Source organism: Melospiza melodia, chromosome 8 (genome assembly GCF_035770615.1).
Source record: "Melospiza melodia melodia isolate bMelMel2 chromosome 8, bMelMel2.pri, whole genome shotgun sequence".
Classification (NCBI taxonomy): Eukaryota; Metazoa; Chordata; class Aves; order Passeriformes; family Passerellidae; genus Melospiza; species Melospiza melodia.
The window spans coordinates 21,414,045-21,430,790 of record NC_086201.1 but is presented as its reverse complement, the minus strand read 5'-3'; the positions used below and the strand labels follow the sequence as shown (position 1 = coordinate 21,430,790).

Genomic DNA, 16,746 nt, shown 5'->3' with positions numbered 1-16,746 from the left:
TCTTTACATTGTTTCTTCTGAGAAAGATGAATTTTCTTTGCCGAAGTTCTCTCAGCTATAATTTGGGCTTTTATTTCTCAAAAAAACTTTCTGCATCAAATCAGATGTAAATGTTCTGTTAAACTATCTCTTACTGTTACCAAGAAATAAAAAGATAGTAGGCAATATGAAAGATTCTTTTATATTAGACTTGTCAGTCTACTTCCACTAGTTGCTAAAGTGTAATTTAGTACTAGAAATTATCTCCATTTTTTGTTTGTTTGTGGTGTTTTGTTTTTTTTTATTCTACCAGACTACTTGTTTTGTGTAAATCAAAGGATGCTTTACTGCTAAAGAGAGAAATTAATTATGTAATGCTCTTCAGCAGTTACAGACAGCCAAAAGGGAGGTCTTTTCTGTGCTTTGAAATAGAAAAGTGTAATAGAAATAATGTATTTAATGTTACTCATTAAGTATGGGTCTTCCCAGACCAAACTCAGCAGTAACAAACAGAGGCCAGTTTGCTTCATCCTTGCAGCTGTGCAGTCAAGTGTAGTGCTTTTCCCAGTCTGGTTTGGATCACAGGGGGTTTCCACTGTGTCTTATTTGCAGAAAGGTCTACTGTTTTTTAATTTCAGTTTCAAACTAATTCAACAGTTCCTCCCTTTCATTATAGTCCATCACCGAACTTTCAGGGGGAAAAAATAAAAAAAAAAAAAGGGGGGAAAAAAAGAACTGTCAGCAAACAATTTTGGCATTATAGTTTTCTGTAAACCTGCATATTCTCAGCAGCTCCAATAATTATTTTGCTTATATTTCTGATTTTTCAGTTAAAAATTCAGTGCTTCCTGGGTTTACTACTCTCTAAGTCTCTGAATGTTTTTCCCAAATGGATATTTTTGAAGGATGCTTCTGAACTCAGATGCCCCATACCCATAAAATAAACAGAATAAAAAATAAATTTGATTATGTAAGAACCAGAAAATTGTCCCAGATCTCCTTGCAAAAGCAAGTGTTGGTCCTAAACAGTTTGTAAGTAAAACCACAATGAAGAGTTTGGAAGGCAAGGAAAGCCAACTGACAATTACATGAACTTTAATGAGATTTCCAAGTCAGTCTTTCATTTTTCAGTCTGACTGTTTTCTCAAGTATATAAAAAATATTTCAAGGCTGGCAGCTGAAGACATAGAAGCAAATTCTCAACATCACAGAGTAGCCTCCAATTCCTTAAAATTCAGTATTGTAGAGAAGGAACTCACTAGGATATAAAAAAGCTAAAATCTGTTGCCCAGGAATAAGACTACAGGTGTCTTATAACCATTCCTTGTCTGTGAATACATTAGAATCTGGGTAAAGTAAAATAAATAGCCTATTGTTAAAATTGATGGAGAGTACAGAGTAACAGAGAATACTACTGGATGGTTATTATTTAATTTATTTTTTCCTATTACTGTACAGAAATATTTATAAATATATATTCTAAATGCAACAAAGACACTTTAATGTACATTTCATTATATGTTCTAATAACATATATATGTAAACATTCATACAGTTTTCTAGTCATCTTGGAGCACACATAAAAATCACTTTCAAAATTAAAATCAAATTCTCACTTAGGAATTTCGCTTTCTTTAAAAACTATTAAGAATACTCATGAGTCACATCCATAGCTTGCTTCTAGCACAGAGCTATAATGTAAAGGAAGTTTCTTTTATCCTGTAGGGATTGATTCTCCCTTGAAGCATGGATATAATCATTCCAATGCTACCTGAAGGATCAGTAGAGGATAGCACTTCAATTACAAGCAAGAACCTGGGCCAAAAAGGAGCTCTTGGTAATTCTCACAGCGCTCATTATCTTGGCTGTCTGCCTTTACAACTGGCATGTACAATACCAGGTGTATAAACGTTCTGCGTGGTCGCTGCGTATGCTCCACACTTGACCCCACTTGGCAGAGCTCTGTCTCCTCCTCTGCTGCCTTTCACCTTGGGAAATCATTATTTCGTTTACATTTACGTAAGGCTGATCCAAACCACTTCTAAATCACAGGCCTTTAAATGGCACCCTCTTTGCAAAGGTGTGAGTGGGCCCACAAGGGACAAGGCAACAAAAATCCTTGCCCAGAATCCTGATTTCTGAGCTATGCTTGCCCTGATTTTTATAGTAAGAATTCTTTAACACAAGTGGTGCAGCTGAAAGAAACACCAGTGAGCGCTTTCCAATTCACTCTTTATATGAGCTCGTAAAAATGACCTTTGTGTGAATTTGCCAGGGAAAAATGTTTCTATCTATAAGATGTACAGATCTGGAGATGTTGAGAATATAAACTCAAGCAACATTCTGGTTGTGCATCTGGCTTACATTAGTCAGTAGTACACGATGTGCTAGTACAGCAGAAGTAAAGAGCGCATGGAGGGATTCGAACGCTCAGCTACCACATCTGTCTCCCTGCATTATCATCATTAGAGTGTTTAGCGCAATTTATCTCCCTTTCCATTTGGAAGATTCATGTTCCCTCCTATGAACTGGGCATCAGCCCAACCATGATGGGTTGTGTCCACAGGGGAATGCCTTCACTTTGACACCTGCTAGTAGCCATCATCTGCCCAGCAAGCTCTGCTTGGCTTGTTTATGCTCACAATATTTAGCCAACCAAGGAAGGAACCAGTGTGTGTTTGTCTGATATGGAAACAGGAGAGGAAACTAGGGGAAAGAGAGTTAAAGGTATGTCCACTCTTCCACAGTTGATAGATTTTACAACTCTGATGTACCAAAATTAACAAAGCTGGGGTCTGCTTTTAATTAATTCTAAGTAGAGAAGAAAGATGCTACTGGGTTTAAGCTATTGGCTGAGGCACAAAAAATGATGTGAGTCATTTGCAATGGCCACAGTCTGACAGTGGACAAATCAACCCCTCCATCCCAAAGTTACCGAAGAACTTGAGTATTTAGACTTCATGTTCTCTTTCACAGAGATCAACATTTACTATGTTTTTGCCAGAATCCAGTACCCTGAGGCTCTGATCTCAACGAGGTCATCTGTTTATTGTCATAATGCAAACTGTCCCATTCGTGTCTCTGCCCTCAGGCCTAGATCTTACCAAAAAAACCCACATGTAGAAAGAAATTGAGGAAAAAATACCTAGATGGAGGACAGAGAATTTTTCCTTTGGGTCAAAATTTCTAATATGTTAGAACCAAATTATTGCTAATTAAGGCATAATGCGGAAAATTGGAGCTGGAGCAGTTCCCTTTGTCCAGCTTCCTGGCATTGATAGCAAAATCAAAAAGCACTAGGTGATCAGAAGATTCAGAGTACTGTTGTAGTGCATGTTGTCATATCTGAAAACTTCTGGAAATGGTTGTTAAAATATGCTTTCAAGGAAGGTACAAGGATTCCTATTTTCTCAGGCTTCTACTAGGGAGGGGAATGCAGGAGGGTCTGCACTTCTGCTAAGTCTCATGTTCCTGGGATGTGTAAGGGGGTGTGATTCCCCCAGTGTGCGTAGGAGTTATCATGCCAGCTTTAATCTAGAAGCTGGCTTGTGCAGGCTGTGATGACACATCCAGTTGCAGCATACACAGATGTTAGATACAAAAAGTCTAATTTGAATCGAGAGATCTGGGTTCTGTTAGTGACTCTGCCATATATTTCCTGTATTGCTCTAGGCAAGGCATTCAGAGCCTGATCTAGTCTCCATTTAATTCCACAGCACCCCTTTGTCTGGCAGTACTGTGAGCTGGATTGGACTCCTAGCTTATCACTTTCCCAGGCTGTCCATATTCCTCAGGGGTATAATTTTACCTGCTCACTCCATAGGTGTCTGATATAGCTTAAACCATTTGCTTCTGAAGTGATTTGCTACTTAGGTATAGCATGAATATGCAATTGAATTAAATTCTCAATTCAGCAAAAGCCTAAACCTCTAATGAGCTTCAATCAAGTAAACACATAATGGAGAATTTCAGTTTCTTGTCATTAGGTGTCTATACATACTCTTGAAAAGAAGGCAAATTATTTCAAAGGAACTACTTAGGCGCCTAAGATGAAGCATACGTCGAAGTACCTTGCTCAAGCCCCTATCATCTATCATTAGCCACAGATATGTACTTAAAGTTGAGCATATCCTGAAGTGTATTGCTCAATTCATCCTTTAAAGCAGAATACTGATATGCTTTCTAGCACAGAAAATACATTTGAGCCTAGAAAATACTAAAAGTAATCTACTTTTGATTATGTGAAATGTCACAAATTATTAGTTTAATCTTTTAATAAATCTAAACAAAGAAAATTTAAGGTCATGTAGCCCATACTAATTTCCAGGAATCTTGGTTACACTATAGCCCTTCACTTTTACATAACTCTGAAATCACAATACGGATGTGTATTTTGAAGTAATTGCGTTGGTGGTCCCTTCGTGCTTTCTGAACATCTAACAGTTAGCTAAGCAAACACACATGACTGATTAAAAGAAGAAAGGGAACTATTTTTACAGGGACCATTAAACTTTAACTGCCATCTGGCAGGGAATGATTAGAGAAGATCAAAATTAAGGCAGTCAACACAAATACTGTGTGGATACCTCAGGGAATTAATGTGGATAGAAGACGGTGGACTTGTGGCTCTGTTAAGAGACAGACAGAGAAGGAAGTGGTGAACACATCCTTTATGGCTGTGCCCTAATGGCCACATTCACAGCAACAGAAGCAGAGAAGGAAGAAATCAAAACCACCTGGGAATAATCAGACGCTTGCTGTCATAAAGAAAGAAAGTTAAAGGATTATACAAGAGGCACACCATTCTTGCTCCCCAACAAGCCAGGAAAGAAATTTTTATTGTGGAGGTGTGTTGCAGTTGGCAGGTTATCTACTATCTTTACATAGGCATTTTAAATAGGGTCTGTAATAAATCTTTTAATTGAAAGGCTTTACAGAACACAGACCTGTGGTTGATCTAACTGAACACTGGATGTCACTATACACACTATTAGTCACTTTAGAGACATTAAAAACACAGTCCAGCCATGAACTGGAGCAATCCAGACATGTTTTTTTTTAAATCAGCTATCTTTAATTATTGTTGTTCTAGAGATAGCAGTTTCCATGAGCCAAAGCTTCCAAGTTGCCTAGACATGCACCAGTCATTTTTTACAACTCCTCAGCTGTGTGCCCTGGCAATGCTGCTGGTAGGTGTTCCCTAACAAGTGTACCTCGTCTGATTTCATATTTTAGGGGATAGATTTGAGGTTTGTATAGAGAGATAATGGACTGGCTGTTCACTGCAACATCTCAGAGCTGAGACTCTGACCAGCAGCTTTATAACTTTGCTGTTATGGCTGGTAAGAAACCATCAAAATATAACTCACCCAAAAGTGCAACAGCCCTCCCATGAGGCAGCTCCTTGTCTGACTGTAGAACTGTCTTTTCACCCCTCAAGAGCTATTGGATTGGAAAACCTCTGTTCTCTCAAGCATGTGCCTTGAAGTTTTCCATTCCATGCTACTAATAACACATCTCTTCTGGCACTCAACTACACTTACCTGAAGGTGTTTTCTCAGGTATGCAATTATTATGAGGGAGTACTTTTAGGAGACTTATCTTCCCTTATCTTATAGAAGATAAGGAAAAGAAAAACAAAGTATCTCTGAGTCCAAGTGGTATGGAAAACAAATCAGCACTGACAGCCCTCAAGGTCAGCTTAGCTGCTAAAAAGGCTAAGGATGGAAGACAGGTGAGAGGATGTAAAGCTTACTTACAATTGATGAGAAATGTACTGTAAAATTAGGCTTATTTTTTATTTCTTGAGCTCAATACAGTATTTTGAAGTTATCAATAGCACAGGAAAATCACATTAAGTATGTTTCTTGTCAACTGTACCAAATTTCAAAAACATGCTAAACAACAAAATTATCAGAAATGTACCATTACTCCTCTGAAATGTACAGCCATTAGAAATGTTTGATTATTTTAGACCTTGATTCCCAACAGAATTTTTCAATATACTCATGTGTCTGCTTGTCACTCTACATCCTTGAAATGCTAGGACTCTAAAATGTTTGACTCTTCTGCACATTCTTAGATTAAACATTTTTTAAGAAGAGGTAAAATACAACTAGAAACAGCCTTAGGTGGTTTTTGCTTATAAACAGAACAACTGACAGTACCTTTCCTTACTTGCAAAAATACATTTCTATGCACAACATGTGAACCAAGGTCTTCTTAGTGCTATTCAGCCAAAACACTATGGATGTCAAGGGGTTGCAATTTTTGCTTTATTTTCCACGGATCCTGGCTGCACAACAGAATATCTAGTCAGAAATTATGACTGGAAACACATAGCTGGAAATTATGTAGCCTGAGTCTTATTTTATTCCAAATAGTATTTTCTGAGATATATGTTGGGCAAAATGTTCTTTTGCTTAACTGCAAAGTTATATTTTAAAATTTGAGCATAGTTTTGAGCTGTTTAGTTGAGGCTTCTAAAGAGATTTTGCTCTTTCCTGAGCTATTTCTAGCCTTTATACAGTACAGTGTAATTCTGCCAACGAAAGTAATCTGTTCAGGGGGCAAAACAGGAGTCAAGTGCAGCTACAATAGACTAATATGATACTAATATGATATGTATAATATATCACTACAATATAATGTATCTTATACAGAGCATTATATAGACTAGTAACTTTAATAAGCAATATTAATGTTGTTGTACATATGTGCCATTTTACAAATGGGTGGGGGCAGAATATGCCTTACACAAAGATCTGTTGAGAACCTAGAAAGGAAAAAGCTGTGGTGCAAAAAGCAATGCTCTATCATTCTCTTCTCAGAATATACTACAGACACAAAGCAGTGAAAAAGGCACCTGAAAAAAGCAGCACAGCTCTAGTAAACTTCTCCAGTTTACTGTCCCAGCTTTGATGCAGTAACCTGTTAAGACTGCTCAGAGTATATAACAGCCTATGGCTCAATCCCGTGAACAAGGTGCAGAGCATTCATTCTCCACATGCAAAATTCCAAGCACTGAGCCAAACTGTAAGAGAAATAGAATAGACATTTGTCGATTTTTTTTAATAATACCCACAAGCATCTACAGATGTGATCTCATGTAATGAAGCATGTGGCCTTAAGCTGGAATTATTTGCAAACAGCAGGATCTCCTGGCAAAAGAGATGGCACTTGCTGTGTTATGAAAGCTGTCCCTCTAAAACCATGTTTGGTTAGCACCTATGCCCTGTTGAAATTGGCATAGATAATTCTGAGTGGGAACAATGCCAGCACGACAGATGGGAATGAATACAGGCATGCCAGAGAACCAGGAGGCTCATTGAGTCTGAGTATTAGGGACAGAGCCCTTTCCAAGAATTTAGAAGTGGCAGGCTGTCCAGAGTTTCTCTACTTTAGGTACGAAATGTGAGAATATATGATCTCTTTTGTAACTATGAGCAAACTCAATTACAGTCATTTAAAAATAGATCATCTGAGCCACGCAAAGCATGACAGAATTAGAGCAGCTTTTTCTGTGGGTTCAGACTGGCACCAGGTCCTAGAGGGCAGAACCTGTGCACTGGAGTCAAAAGGATTCCACAGGTTTTCTGCTCAGTGCTTCAGAGTGAAAAGCTTTCAGATGATAATGAATAATGTTCATTTGTACTCTGCCTTTCAGGCTGTGAGTTCAAAGCAATTAGCAGGGATATGAGAATCTAAACTCATAGCTGGGAGGTGTGTCATTTACAATTAAGCAGATGAACCTTGCATGTATTTATGGGCTGTAGTCCCATCTCCCCTCCAACCAGGGATCATCAGCTGGATGTGGAGCCTCTGTGAAGAAGGTGGAGGAAGGCAAAGTCCTTCTGCCACAGTGCTGTGTGCCCTGCTTTTGCTTTTTACGTGGCACAAATAGCCATAACAGAGCAGTTATCCAAAACACTAATTTAGTCTCCAAACAAGATTTACTAATTCCTGTAGGGTTTTTTTGAGCACTAAGCAGCTACATTTCCCATTTCTCTTTTCAGATTATGAACAGCCAAAACGTATTACACCAAAAAAAAAAAGTATTACACTTGTCCAGGATTATTTATATAATTCTGAAAAACAGGAAAAACATGAAATCTAAAAAAATGCTTAGGTAGTTTTGTTTAAAAGCTAAGAGTCTGGTGTTGCAATTTTCCCTGCACAAAAAGCCTGTATTTCCAGAAGAGCCCACTAAGAAAACATTCTTTCATTTTGGATCTCTTCAACTTCAGCTATAAAAATTGATGGATACTTCTGACAAAAAATGGCTCTAATTTGGGCAAAGTCTCAGCTGTCTGTACTATGTATTATAAGAAAGGTGTTAAAATCAGATTGCCAATCTGCTCTAACCAGTGCAGCCAATAGTGTCAGCTTACAGCTGAAATTTGTTTTCTGTTCAAAAGGTGTTTAGTACTGTTAGCAGCATAAAAGGCATTGCTGAATTTATTTTTATTCAATCCAGTGATATTTTGTAACCTAGAAACCCACATGTGTGTTATCCAGTGAACTGACTGGCCATTTCAGGTATAGGCTGCTTTTGCAACACAGCCTTGAGGAATATCAAGAGTCATCTGAGTAAGAAAACTTAGTTATAGTTTAGTTAAAAGAGTTTATTTTCTGAAGTACTGTTGTAAAATACATGAAGAGGTATATTCATTCTAAATATTCTGAATCTTCTGTGCATTTATAAAAATTACTTTGATTAAATATCAGTGGATTTTTTTATTACAGCTTTTCCTCAAAAATCAATTTCCAAAAAATAATAGGCAGATGCATAATAATAATTTTTAAACACATGAGAGTTCACCCTGAATGTTACAATCCTGACACACACAGTGTAATAGATGTGAAGCAAAAAGTGAAACTATTCGTGAACCTGACATTTCCTTCCACTTTAAGTTACATTGCAAAGGTTAGTGGTGGGACTCAATAATCTCTGAGGGCTTTTCCAACTTAAAAAAATATAAGATTGTATGGAATATAAATAAAAGTTACATTAAAATAGGGAATCATAATTTTATAGAAAAAACTATAATTTTTGCTGACATATAAAATTAATTTTAAAAGTACAGGATTGTCTTCCACCTTGTGACATTCTGGGTTTTACAAAAGGCTGGGCGTATTTTTAATGTTTACACTGTTGTACAGCATTGTAAAAGTAACCAGTAGAACCTGAATGCTAGACAATAGGGCTTGTTATCCAGAGGGAAAATAGCTCTGCCAGTCTTTTCTGGCAAGGTGTCTTGGAGCCTGGATGTCACTTGCTACCAGAATCCAACAGCCAGAATGAAGATGAGTTTTCCTCTTTTCCATGCTGAATTTCTGCTGAAGCAGAATGTTTTTCCTCTTGACAACATCCCATTTGGACATATATAGCTGTGGTGTAGCATACCCTACTTATATAATCATTGTGATATTTTAAAGCAGATCTTAAAGACCCAAAAATTAGATGATAAGGATTATAATGACTTCCCATTCAAATTGCATGAATGTTCTCAACAGTATTAGCACACATTCCAAATCTTGCCAAGTATGAACATGGAACAATGTTGGTGGCTAATGTCATCCATTTCTGGGACTCAGGTGTTAAAATAATCAATGGAATGTTGAGCAGAATGCTCTACAGCCTAAATTAGCTTTACTTTGTTAATTGCCTCCTGCTCTTCACTGAAAAAAGCCATTAAGACTATAAAAAACCAAATTTTAGGGGAAAAAATGCTTGGATAAGTACTCTTGGGGACAAAGATTACTGAAGAGACAGTTTCTCCCTTTTTCTTGTAAAGAAGTTTAGAATTTAGAGAAAAAACTTTATCATCTGTATTCCCAGGAAGAACCTCTTATGATCCAGCCAACTCTGCAATTAAAACATTACTTATATAAAAATTGGCCAACTACTAATAATCGGTAAGGTAAACAGGTATTAAGAGAGTGCCACCAAGAGAATTTCTGCTTTAAGCAGAACCATCTAATAACGGCTTTGTTCCTTCTTCCCAGAGCAAAATTGGTTTCAATACTCTGGAGTGTATTAATTCTGCTCTATGAATCTTTTCTTTCCACAAGGCATTGCTCCAGTTCCATGAGTCCTGAAGAGGAAGATTCAAGCTGTGAGTGGAACTGAAACATGGCCCAGGCTGTGAAAAACACTGAAAACTCCTGACTTTGTAAATCAATATCAATCAATGCCCTGCAAAGTACATCATAAATCTGGATGTTCAAGAGAGCCAACCCTGAGGTAATACACCTTAAGTTTTAAAATATTTCACAACATTAGGATAATCTCAGGAGGCCTTTGATCCAATTTCATCCTTTGGGGGTGTTCCAACAATTAAGAGTTATTGGAATATATTGCTTTTTCAGATACATCTCCTCTTCAAAACAGATTTTAAAAAAACACTAGTGTGAGTGTGTGACATGTTTTGAGTTAATAATCCTCTGCTGGGAGATAAAATTTAACCTGAAGGAATAGGTTTCGATCTAGCAGCAGAACATTTTATTTAGGCTTTGGACAATGGGATTTCTCTTAACTAGCCAAGATTTCTCCTTCAGCAAATATAGAACGTTCAGATATAGACATTCATGTTTTATAAGTTATTAATAATAAATGTTGAATTCTGGCAGACCCTCTAGTGCAAAGCACTCAGGACATGCTCATTTATTTAGCATTGCACAGGACTGTACTTGCTCAACTGAACCAGTATGCAACTACCATTATTTGCCTGTACCTGGAGGAAAACCAGCCCATATCTATCAGGCAAGCATTCCAGTTTATGGGTACTGTTCCCAGCTGCCTTATTACCTGCTTTCTGGACAAATATAAGGCTTGATAGCGCTCTAAGAAGTCACCAGAAAAATGCCATTTATATGCAACATCCATTCTGCTGATACTCGTGTATGGTAATATTCAGAGCCTGATATGTGTAGATGCCAATTCATTTCAGGGTTATAAAGTGAAAGTTCATGTCACTCTAGCACTGGTGCATGGATCCAAATGAGCTGCTTGGCAGTGAGGGTGAAACAGATGTTTCTTTTCTTAAAATAAGGACAAAAAGACTGCGAGAAGCCTTATGGTTCTAAGAGAGGTTTTTTAGAAATCTTGGAAAATTTCTCTTTCCTTTCTGGGAAAGGAGAAGGCCATACTGGTGGAACCACAGCTATCTGGAACCACAGATCATTTGCTGTTCTTACTGCTCTGACACAAACCTAGCTCGGCAGCAGGGAACTGTAAGGCCACAGGAGCTGTGGGAGAGGACTGGCTCTTCAGGCACCAGGTACTGCTCAATCATCTGCACTCTGTCTTCCCTGCCCAGGGAAAAGTGGGGAGAATATCTCCTCTGGCATCCTTGGCTACTGCCCATGTGCATAACTGGTCCGGACAGGGAGAGACAATTGGAAAACTGAGAACCTGCCTAAAAAGCTTTTCAAAAATGTAGTGAGCAACTAGAAATTACACTGTCTTTAGTGCACTGATGCCCTTCCTTGGGGACCTAACAGCAGGTCAGCCATAGGATAGGAAACTGTGTGAGATTAACAAGTGTTTCTTTATGAAGATCTTCTTGAATTAAACTCAGCCTGGCCCCCAGAGATCAGTAACAGCTCTTCAAAATCCTCCTGAAAGGAACAGCTGAGTCACATTCACAATACAATATCAGATGTTATGCCTTAAAAGCAACAATAAACCAGTGTTTAATAGTGGTTTTGACATGGCTCACAACAAATGGCTTGTGAATGCATCTTTAAAAAACATTCTGGGGTGGGAATTGTGACAGAAGAGAGCATTTCTTTTGTGAAAGAAGAGTGCTTTTGTTTAATGCGGTTTTGAGTCCGTGTGACTTTGTGCTGTGTGTACACAGGAGTGTCATTTTCACTTTCTTCTCCATTCATGAGAGCTGAAGGAAGATTTGTTTCATGCCTGGAGGTCCAGACCTCCAGGTTCCCAGTGAGAAAGCACGTCTCTAACTGCTGTGCTTCCTTCTGTGAGGAAGTGAATTCCTTTGTTGCAGAACCCTGCTGGCTGCTGCACTTCCTAAGGTGAAGTACCTGTCTTCAGAAATGTCACTGTGCAGCAGCATGTCACCTCTGAGTCATTCCAACACTGCAGCATTCTACGGTGTTATTCATGGTGATGGAAACACTTATTCCCCCAATAGCATATGGATTGGATTTTTTTTTTGAATGAATGACTGAATTATTGAATGAAAAGTTCTGCCTAACCATTAAAGGGTTTTGCCACTGATATTTATTTCTTAGTGTTTGTCTATGGAAGAACCATGCGGCAGACACGTCAGATCTGCCCATGCACCTCAGTTCCCGAAAAAATGTGTGTAAGCTGTGACAAGGAAAAAACTAAAAAACCAAAACCACTGGCTTATAACCTCTTTTGCTGGCCTTTTTACTGTTGTTACTAAGATTCTGGATGCACACTGGAACCAAACGAAGCTTGCTGCTGGATTGAGGCAGGGAGCAGAAGGCCAGGAAATTCAAATTGTTCTGTTGCCTCTCACCTTTGGACTTACAACTGATTTCTCTCCCCTGTACCTATGGATCAGAAGACTGTGTTGTAGTTTATAAAAGTAACAGTATGGTTAACACTAGTAGGCAGCTGCTGAAAGCACCTTGATCATGTTTGTAGGGCGGTGTTCAGGTTGCTGATATGGAGCATGTCTCAGCTTTGTGGCACCGGTGGATTAACCAGTGACAGCAACATCAATTGGCCTATAAGTCTGCAGGAGACCAGCACCCGTCCTGAGACTGTTCCCATCCCCAAATACACACACAGCCCCTTACTTGGTCCGTTGGAGACCGCTCGCAGCACACAATTTTAGAATTTACTTTTATGGCGCAGATTGTATCCAATGAAAATTGTACAACTTAGATAAATGTTTCCCAGTGTTTTAGCCACAACGTCGATTTTTCAGCATTTTTGGCACTAATACCACTTACAATTGCAAATTACTATTAAAATAACAATCTCATTATCAAATGAAAAACATCAAAGTACATGTAAGTGATTAAAGGAACACATGCTCAGCTCAGTGAAGATAATCCTATTTCGGTTAATCTTGATTACAAAGGATTCTTTCGTTATTTGGGTGTGAATCTGCTCATGGTGCAGAAATGACTAATGGAACAGTAGGGGCTCCTTGCACACAACGGGTGTCCTCGGACGCGCCCCCTTTCCCTGCCGTGACCCGAGCGCCGGGGATGGCGCGACACGCCAACACTGCGCCAGGGACACCGATATAGACACCGCCCTCGGCAGCGCCGCCCTCACGGTGACACGGTGCCACCTTGGCGGTGACATGGTGACACTCTCACGGTACCACTCTCACGGTGGCACCCTCACGGTGACACGGTGACAGGCTGACGGTACCGCCCTCACGGCCGAACCACCCCGCCGCGCGCGGCGAGCGCACTGCAGCTGCGCGAGGAAGCAGCGCGCGCACACCCCACGCCCCCCGCCGCCGCCAATGGCGCCGGCACAAAGTGACCTTGGCCGCGCTCCGCCCCTTCCGCCGCCCGGCCCCGCCGCGCCTGCGCACAGCCGGCCCAGCCCTCCCGCCCGTCGGCCCGAGCGCGGCACCGCAGCGGTGAGAGCCCCGCCACTCCCGCCATCCGCGCCCATCGCCGCCCCCGCCCGCCGCACCCTCACCCTCTCCCTCTCTCTGCAGAGACGCCGGATCCTGAGTCCCGGGACGCCGCCAGCTAAGATGTTCGCCTGCGCCAAGCTCGCCACCTCGCCCTCCCTGGTGAGTGGGGGTGCGCGGGGGGCGCCTGCGCTTCGTCACCGGCCCCGTCCGTGTCGGCGGCGGGGTCGGTGCCGGCGGCGGGGCGATCGCGGGTCGGGCGGGTCTCCGAGCCCCGCGGCAGCGGCCTGGGACGGGCCCGTGCCCAGCGCTGCCCGCCCGGGAGCGAAGGAGTGGGGGCGGGGGTCGGGCAGACTGCGGCAGGGCCGCGTTCTCCTTCCTGCCTCCTTGGCGCGGCCGGGGCCCGCTGCCAGGGCGAGCGGGGGCCCAGGGAGGGGGAGGTCAGCGCCGCCAGCACCTCCCGGGCCTGCTGCGCTCCGAGCCTCGCTGTAGGTCAAACTCCAGCCTGTTGCTTGTCCTGGGCAAGGCCGCAGTTCTTTGTCCTTGCGGAGATAAAAGATTGTCCTGCGTGAAAATGCCCTCTCTGGCCTGCAGAAGGTCTCATTGTGCATGGTCCAGGCCCAGGTTTTCCCTGCAGGAACAGCTTTGTGCGAGAGCCGATATGACCTTAGACTGCTGGGAGCCCAAGGACACATGCAGGCCGCTTGTGAAAAACGATTCATTCATTTGTGCCTCGCTAAATTTAAAAGTCTAGGTTACATCTGTGCATTTAACAACTTGGAAAATCATTTTGATGGCTTTTATTTGTTCATTTTGAAATGTGTTTCACTGCTTCATGGTCGGTCGGGATTTTTTGTCGCTGTTTTGATCCATTTTCTGTCAGCATAATGCATGTATATGTTCACTGAATGGTGTAGCTATTTACTATATATCTTCTGAAAACGGCGCTGTCAGATGGCATGGCAGTGCTTGCTTCCGTATCGTTTATTGTGTATGCAGCTGTTCAGAGATTGCTGTCTTTCAAGGAAGACAAATGGCTTAGTAGCTAATAGTCTTACTGTCTTACAGAGTATTGTATGGAACAGCTGTGATCAAATGTTTCATTTTTTTATAGTTTTTTTCCTCCTCTTACAGATCCGTGCTGGATCAAGAGTCTTGTACAGACCAATTTCGGCATCTGTGTTGTCTAGGCCAGAGGTCAAGAATGGAGAGGTACCTTATAAACAAAATTCTGTATCTTCCTAAATTACCTGGTGAGCCTAAATGTCCTCAACCTAGAGTTCACTTGTACTAACTCAATACCTATAGTGTGAAACTTGCTTTAAGTCAAACACCTAATAATACTTGTTGCTGTCTTGCTCTTTCCCCTGATAAGTCTTTGACGTTTAAAGTTGATACTTTCAGGTGGAACAGGTAACATTCTGAAATTTATGACTTAACAGTCTCATCACTCTGAATAATAAGTAGGCAATGGATCTAATACAACTTTTAAAACTGCATAATAACGCTATCACATGGTCTTTTGTCTGAATATAATGTTTTCTTATGTTTTGTTTTCTTAGGGCAAGTCAACAGTTATCGGGGCCCAAAATACTGTCTCCCAACTAGCACTTAGGGAATTCCAGACTAGTGCTATCAGCAGGGACATTGACACTGCTGCCAAATTCATTGGTGCTGGTGCAGCCACAGTAGGTGTGGCTGGTTCTGGTGCTGGAATTGGAACAGTCTTCGGTAGTCTAATCATTGGTTATGCCAGGTAATCAATCTCTCTCTCTTTAAAAAGTATTTAATTGTATGCAGATGTATCTTGAGACAGCTGAACTGTAGAAAATATAATGGCAGTGTAATAAATTCTGTTAATTATTACTGTTACTGATACACATGGCTGAAGAGAATCTTATGAAACTGTACCATATTCATCAGGATGGCTCTGTTGTTAAATTCAGAACTTTGTACACTCTTCCTGGAGGAGAGCCATGAAAGAAATTGCATCATTAGACTTGGTTGGTCTTTTGGTCCCTGAAGTCCAGTGTTTGAGCATTCAGTTCCAGAACTGAAATAAAAATCCAGCCTGTATTTTTCCCCATGTAAGAGAAAAAGTCCTAAATAGTCTTCATATTCGGAATCATTTAGGAATGGATGTTTTTGAACACATTTAGCTTTGCATCTCAGAATATGCAGTTGTTTTAGCAAATGAGTTCCTTCTAGAAATCTGAAGGGGGCAAGGGTGAGGATTTTGTAGTAGGGATGAACTTTCAGGTAATTTTACAACATTCCATTAATAGAAGTAGTTCACATGACATCATGGAAGAGCAGAACTGATACAGGCATAAAAGAAGTCTCATGTTCTTCACTACTTTTTCAACCAGTTAAGTCTTAACTTCTTGGTAAAGATTTTTAAGCCTTTTCGAAGACAAGGAAGCTCACTTTCCACTTCAAGAAACAAGTGTTTTCAGTACAAAATTCTTAAATCAAGTTTTGAATTTGGCATGAACATGTCAATAAGCAGTGGTAGAACATTGCTTCATAGATTTATATTGGAGATTTTCTCCTCTCACTTCTTGAAGGCATACTCATTGCATTTTTGCAACAAACTGCTTCAACTTTTTTTGTTGCTTTTTTCCTACTCTTAAGTGGTTTCAGTTCCTGTATTTGCCTTGAGAATTGGTTAAAACATAATACACATGAAATTCCTTGGGAGTGTGGTTCTCATGTCACAGATGTGAAATAAATTTCTAAATTAGACCTGAGTCTAGTCTTAATTGCCAGCTAATTTGTCTTCAGTGAGATCCTTACAAAAAATTGCTTGGATTTATTGGATTTTCCCATTTCAGAATCTGTTGCAAAGAACTATGAGGTTAAACTGCATGAAAAACATCTTAATTGTAAGGATAAAAAAGACTTACACCTTCTCTTTCTTTTAGAAATCCTTCTCTGAAGCAGCAGCTGTTCTCATATGCTATCCTGGGATTCGCCCTGTCTGAAGCTATGGGTCTCTTCTGTCTGATGGTTGCTTTCTTGATCCTATTTGCCATGTGAATGGAGATCTGCCTGTAATATTGGCATTGGAATGTAACTGCATTTTACGGGACTCCCAAAATGTTGGTGTCATGGAAATTAATGCTATTTCCAAAGTCATTTCATTAAAGATAACAACTTTAACTGTCAA

The 16,746-nt window shown here is 40.4% G+C and overlaps 1 protein-coding gene across 1 annotated transcript; it reads left to right on the top strand.

Moving 5' to 3' along the window:
* Positions 1–13,522: 13,522 nt before the first annotated feature.
* Positions 13,523–16,746, top strand: ATP5MC3 (ATP synthase membrane subunit c locus 3). Its single transcript, XM_063162179.1, has 5 exons — positions 13,523–13,580; positions 13,662–13,739; positions 14,712–14,789; positions 15,140–15,333; positions 16,502–16,746. The coding sequence occupies exons 2-5, from the start codon at positions 13,701–13,703 to the stop codon at positions 16,614–16,616; spliced, it is 426 nt and encodes a 141-aa protein (XP_063018249.1). The 5' UTR covers positions 13,523–13,580; positions 13,662–13,700; the 3' UTR covers positions 16,617–16,746.

Bases quoted from the DNA above. Each gene is read 5' to 3' on its own strand.
- ATP5MC3 (XM_063162179.1), top strand. From the start codon at position 13,701: ATGTTCGCCTGCGCCAAGCTCGCCACCTCGCCCTCCCTG. The intron at 13,740-14,711 runs GTGAGTGGGGGT...CTCCTCTTACAG, and splicing joins TCGCCACCTCGCCCTCCCTG to ATCCGTGCTGGATCAAGAGT. The intron at 15,334-16,501 runs GTAATCAATCTC...TCTTTCTTTTAG, and splicing joins CTAATCATTGGTTATGCCAG to AAATCCTTCTCTGAAGCAGC.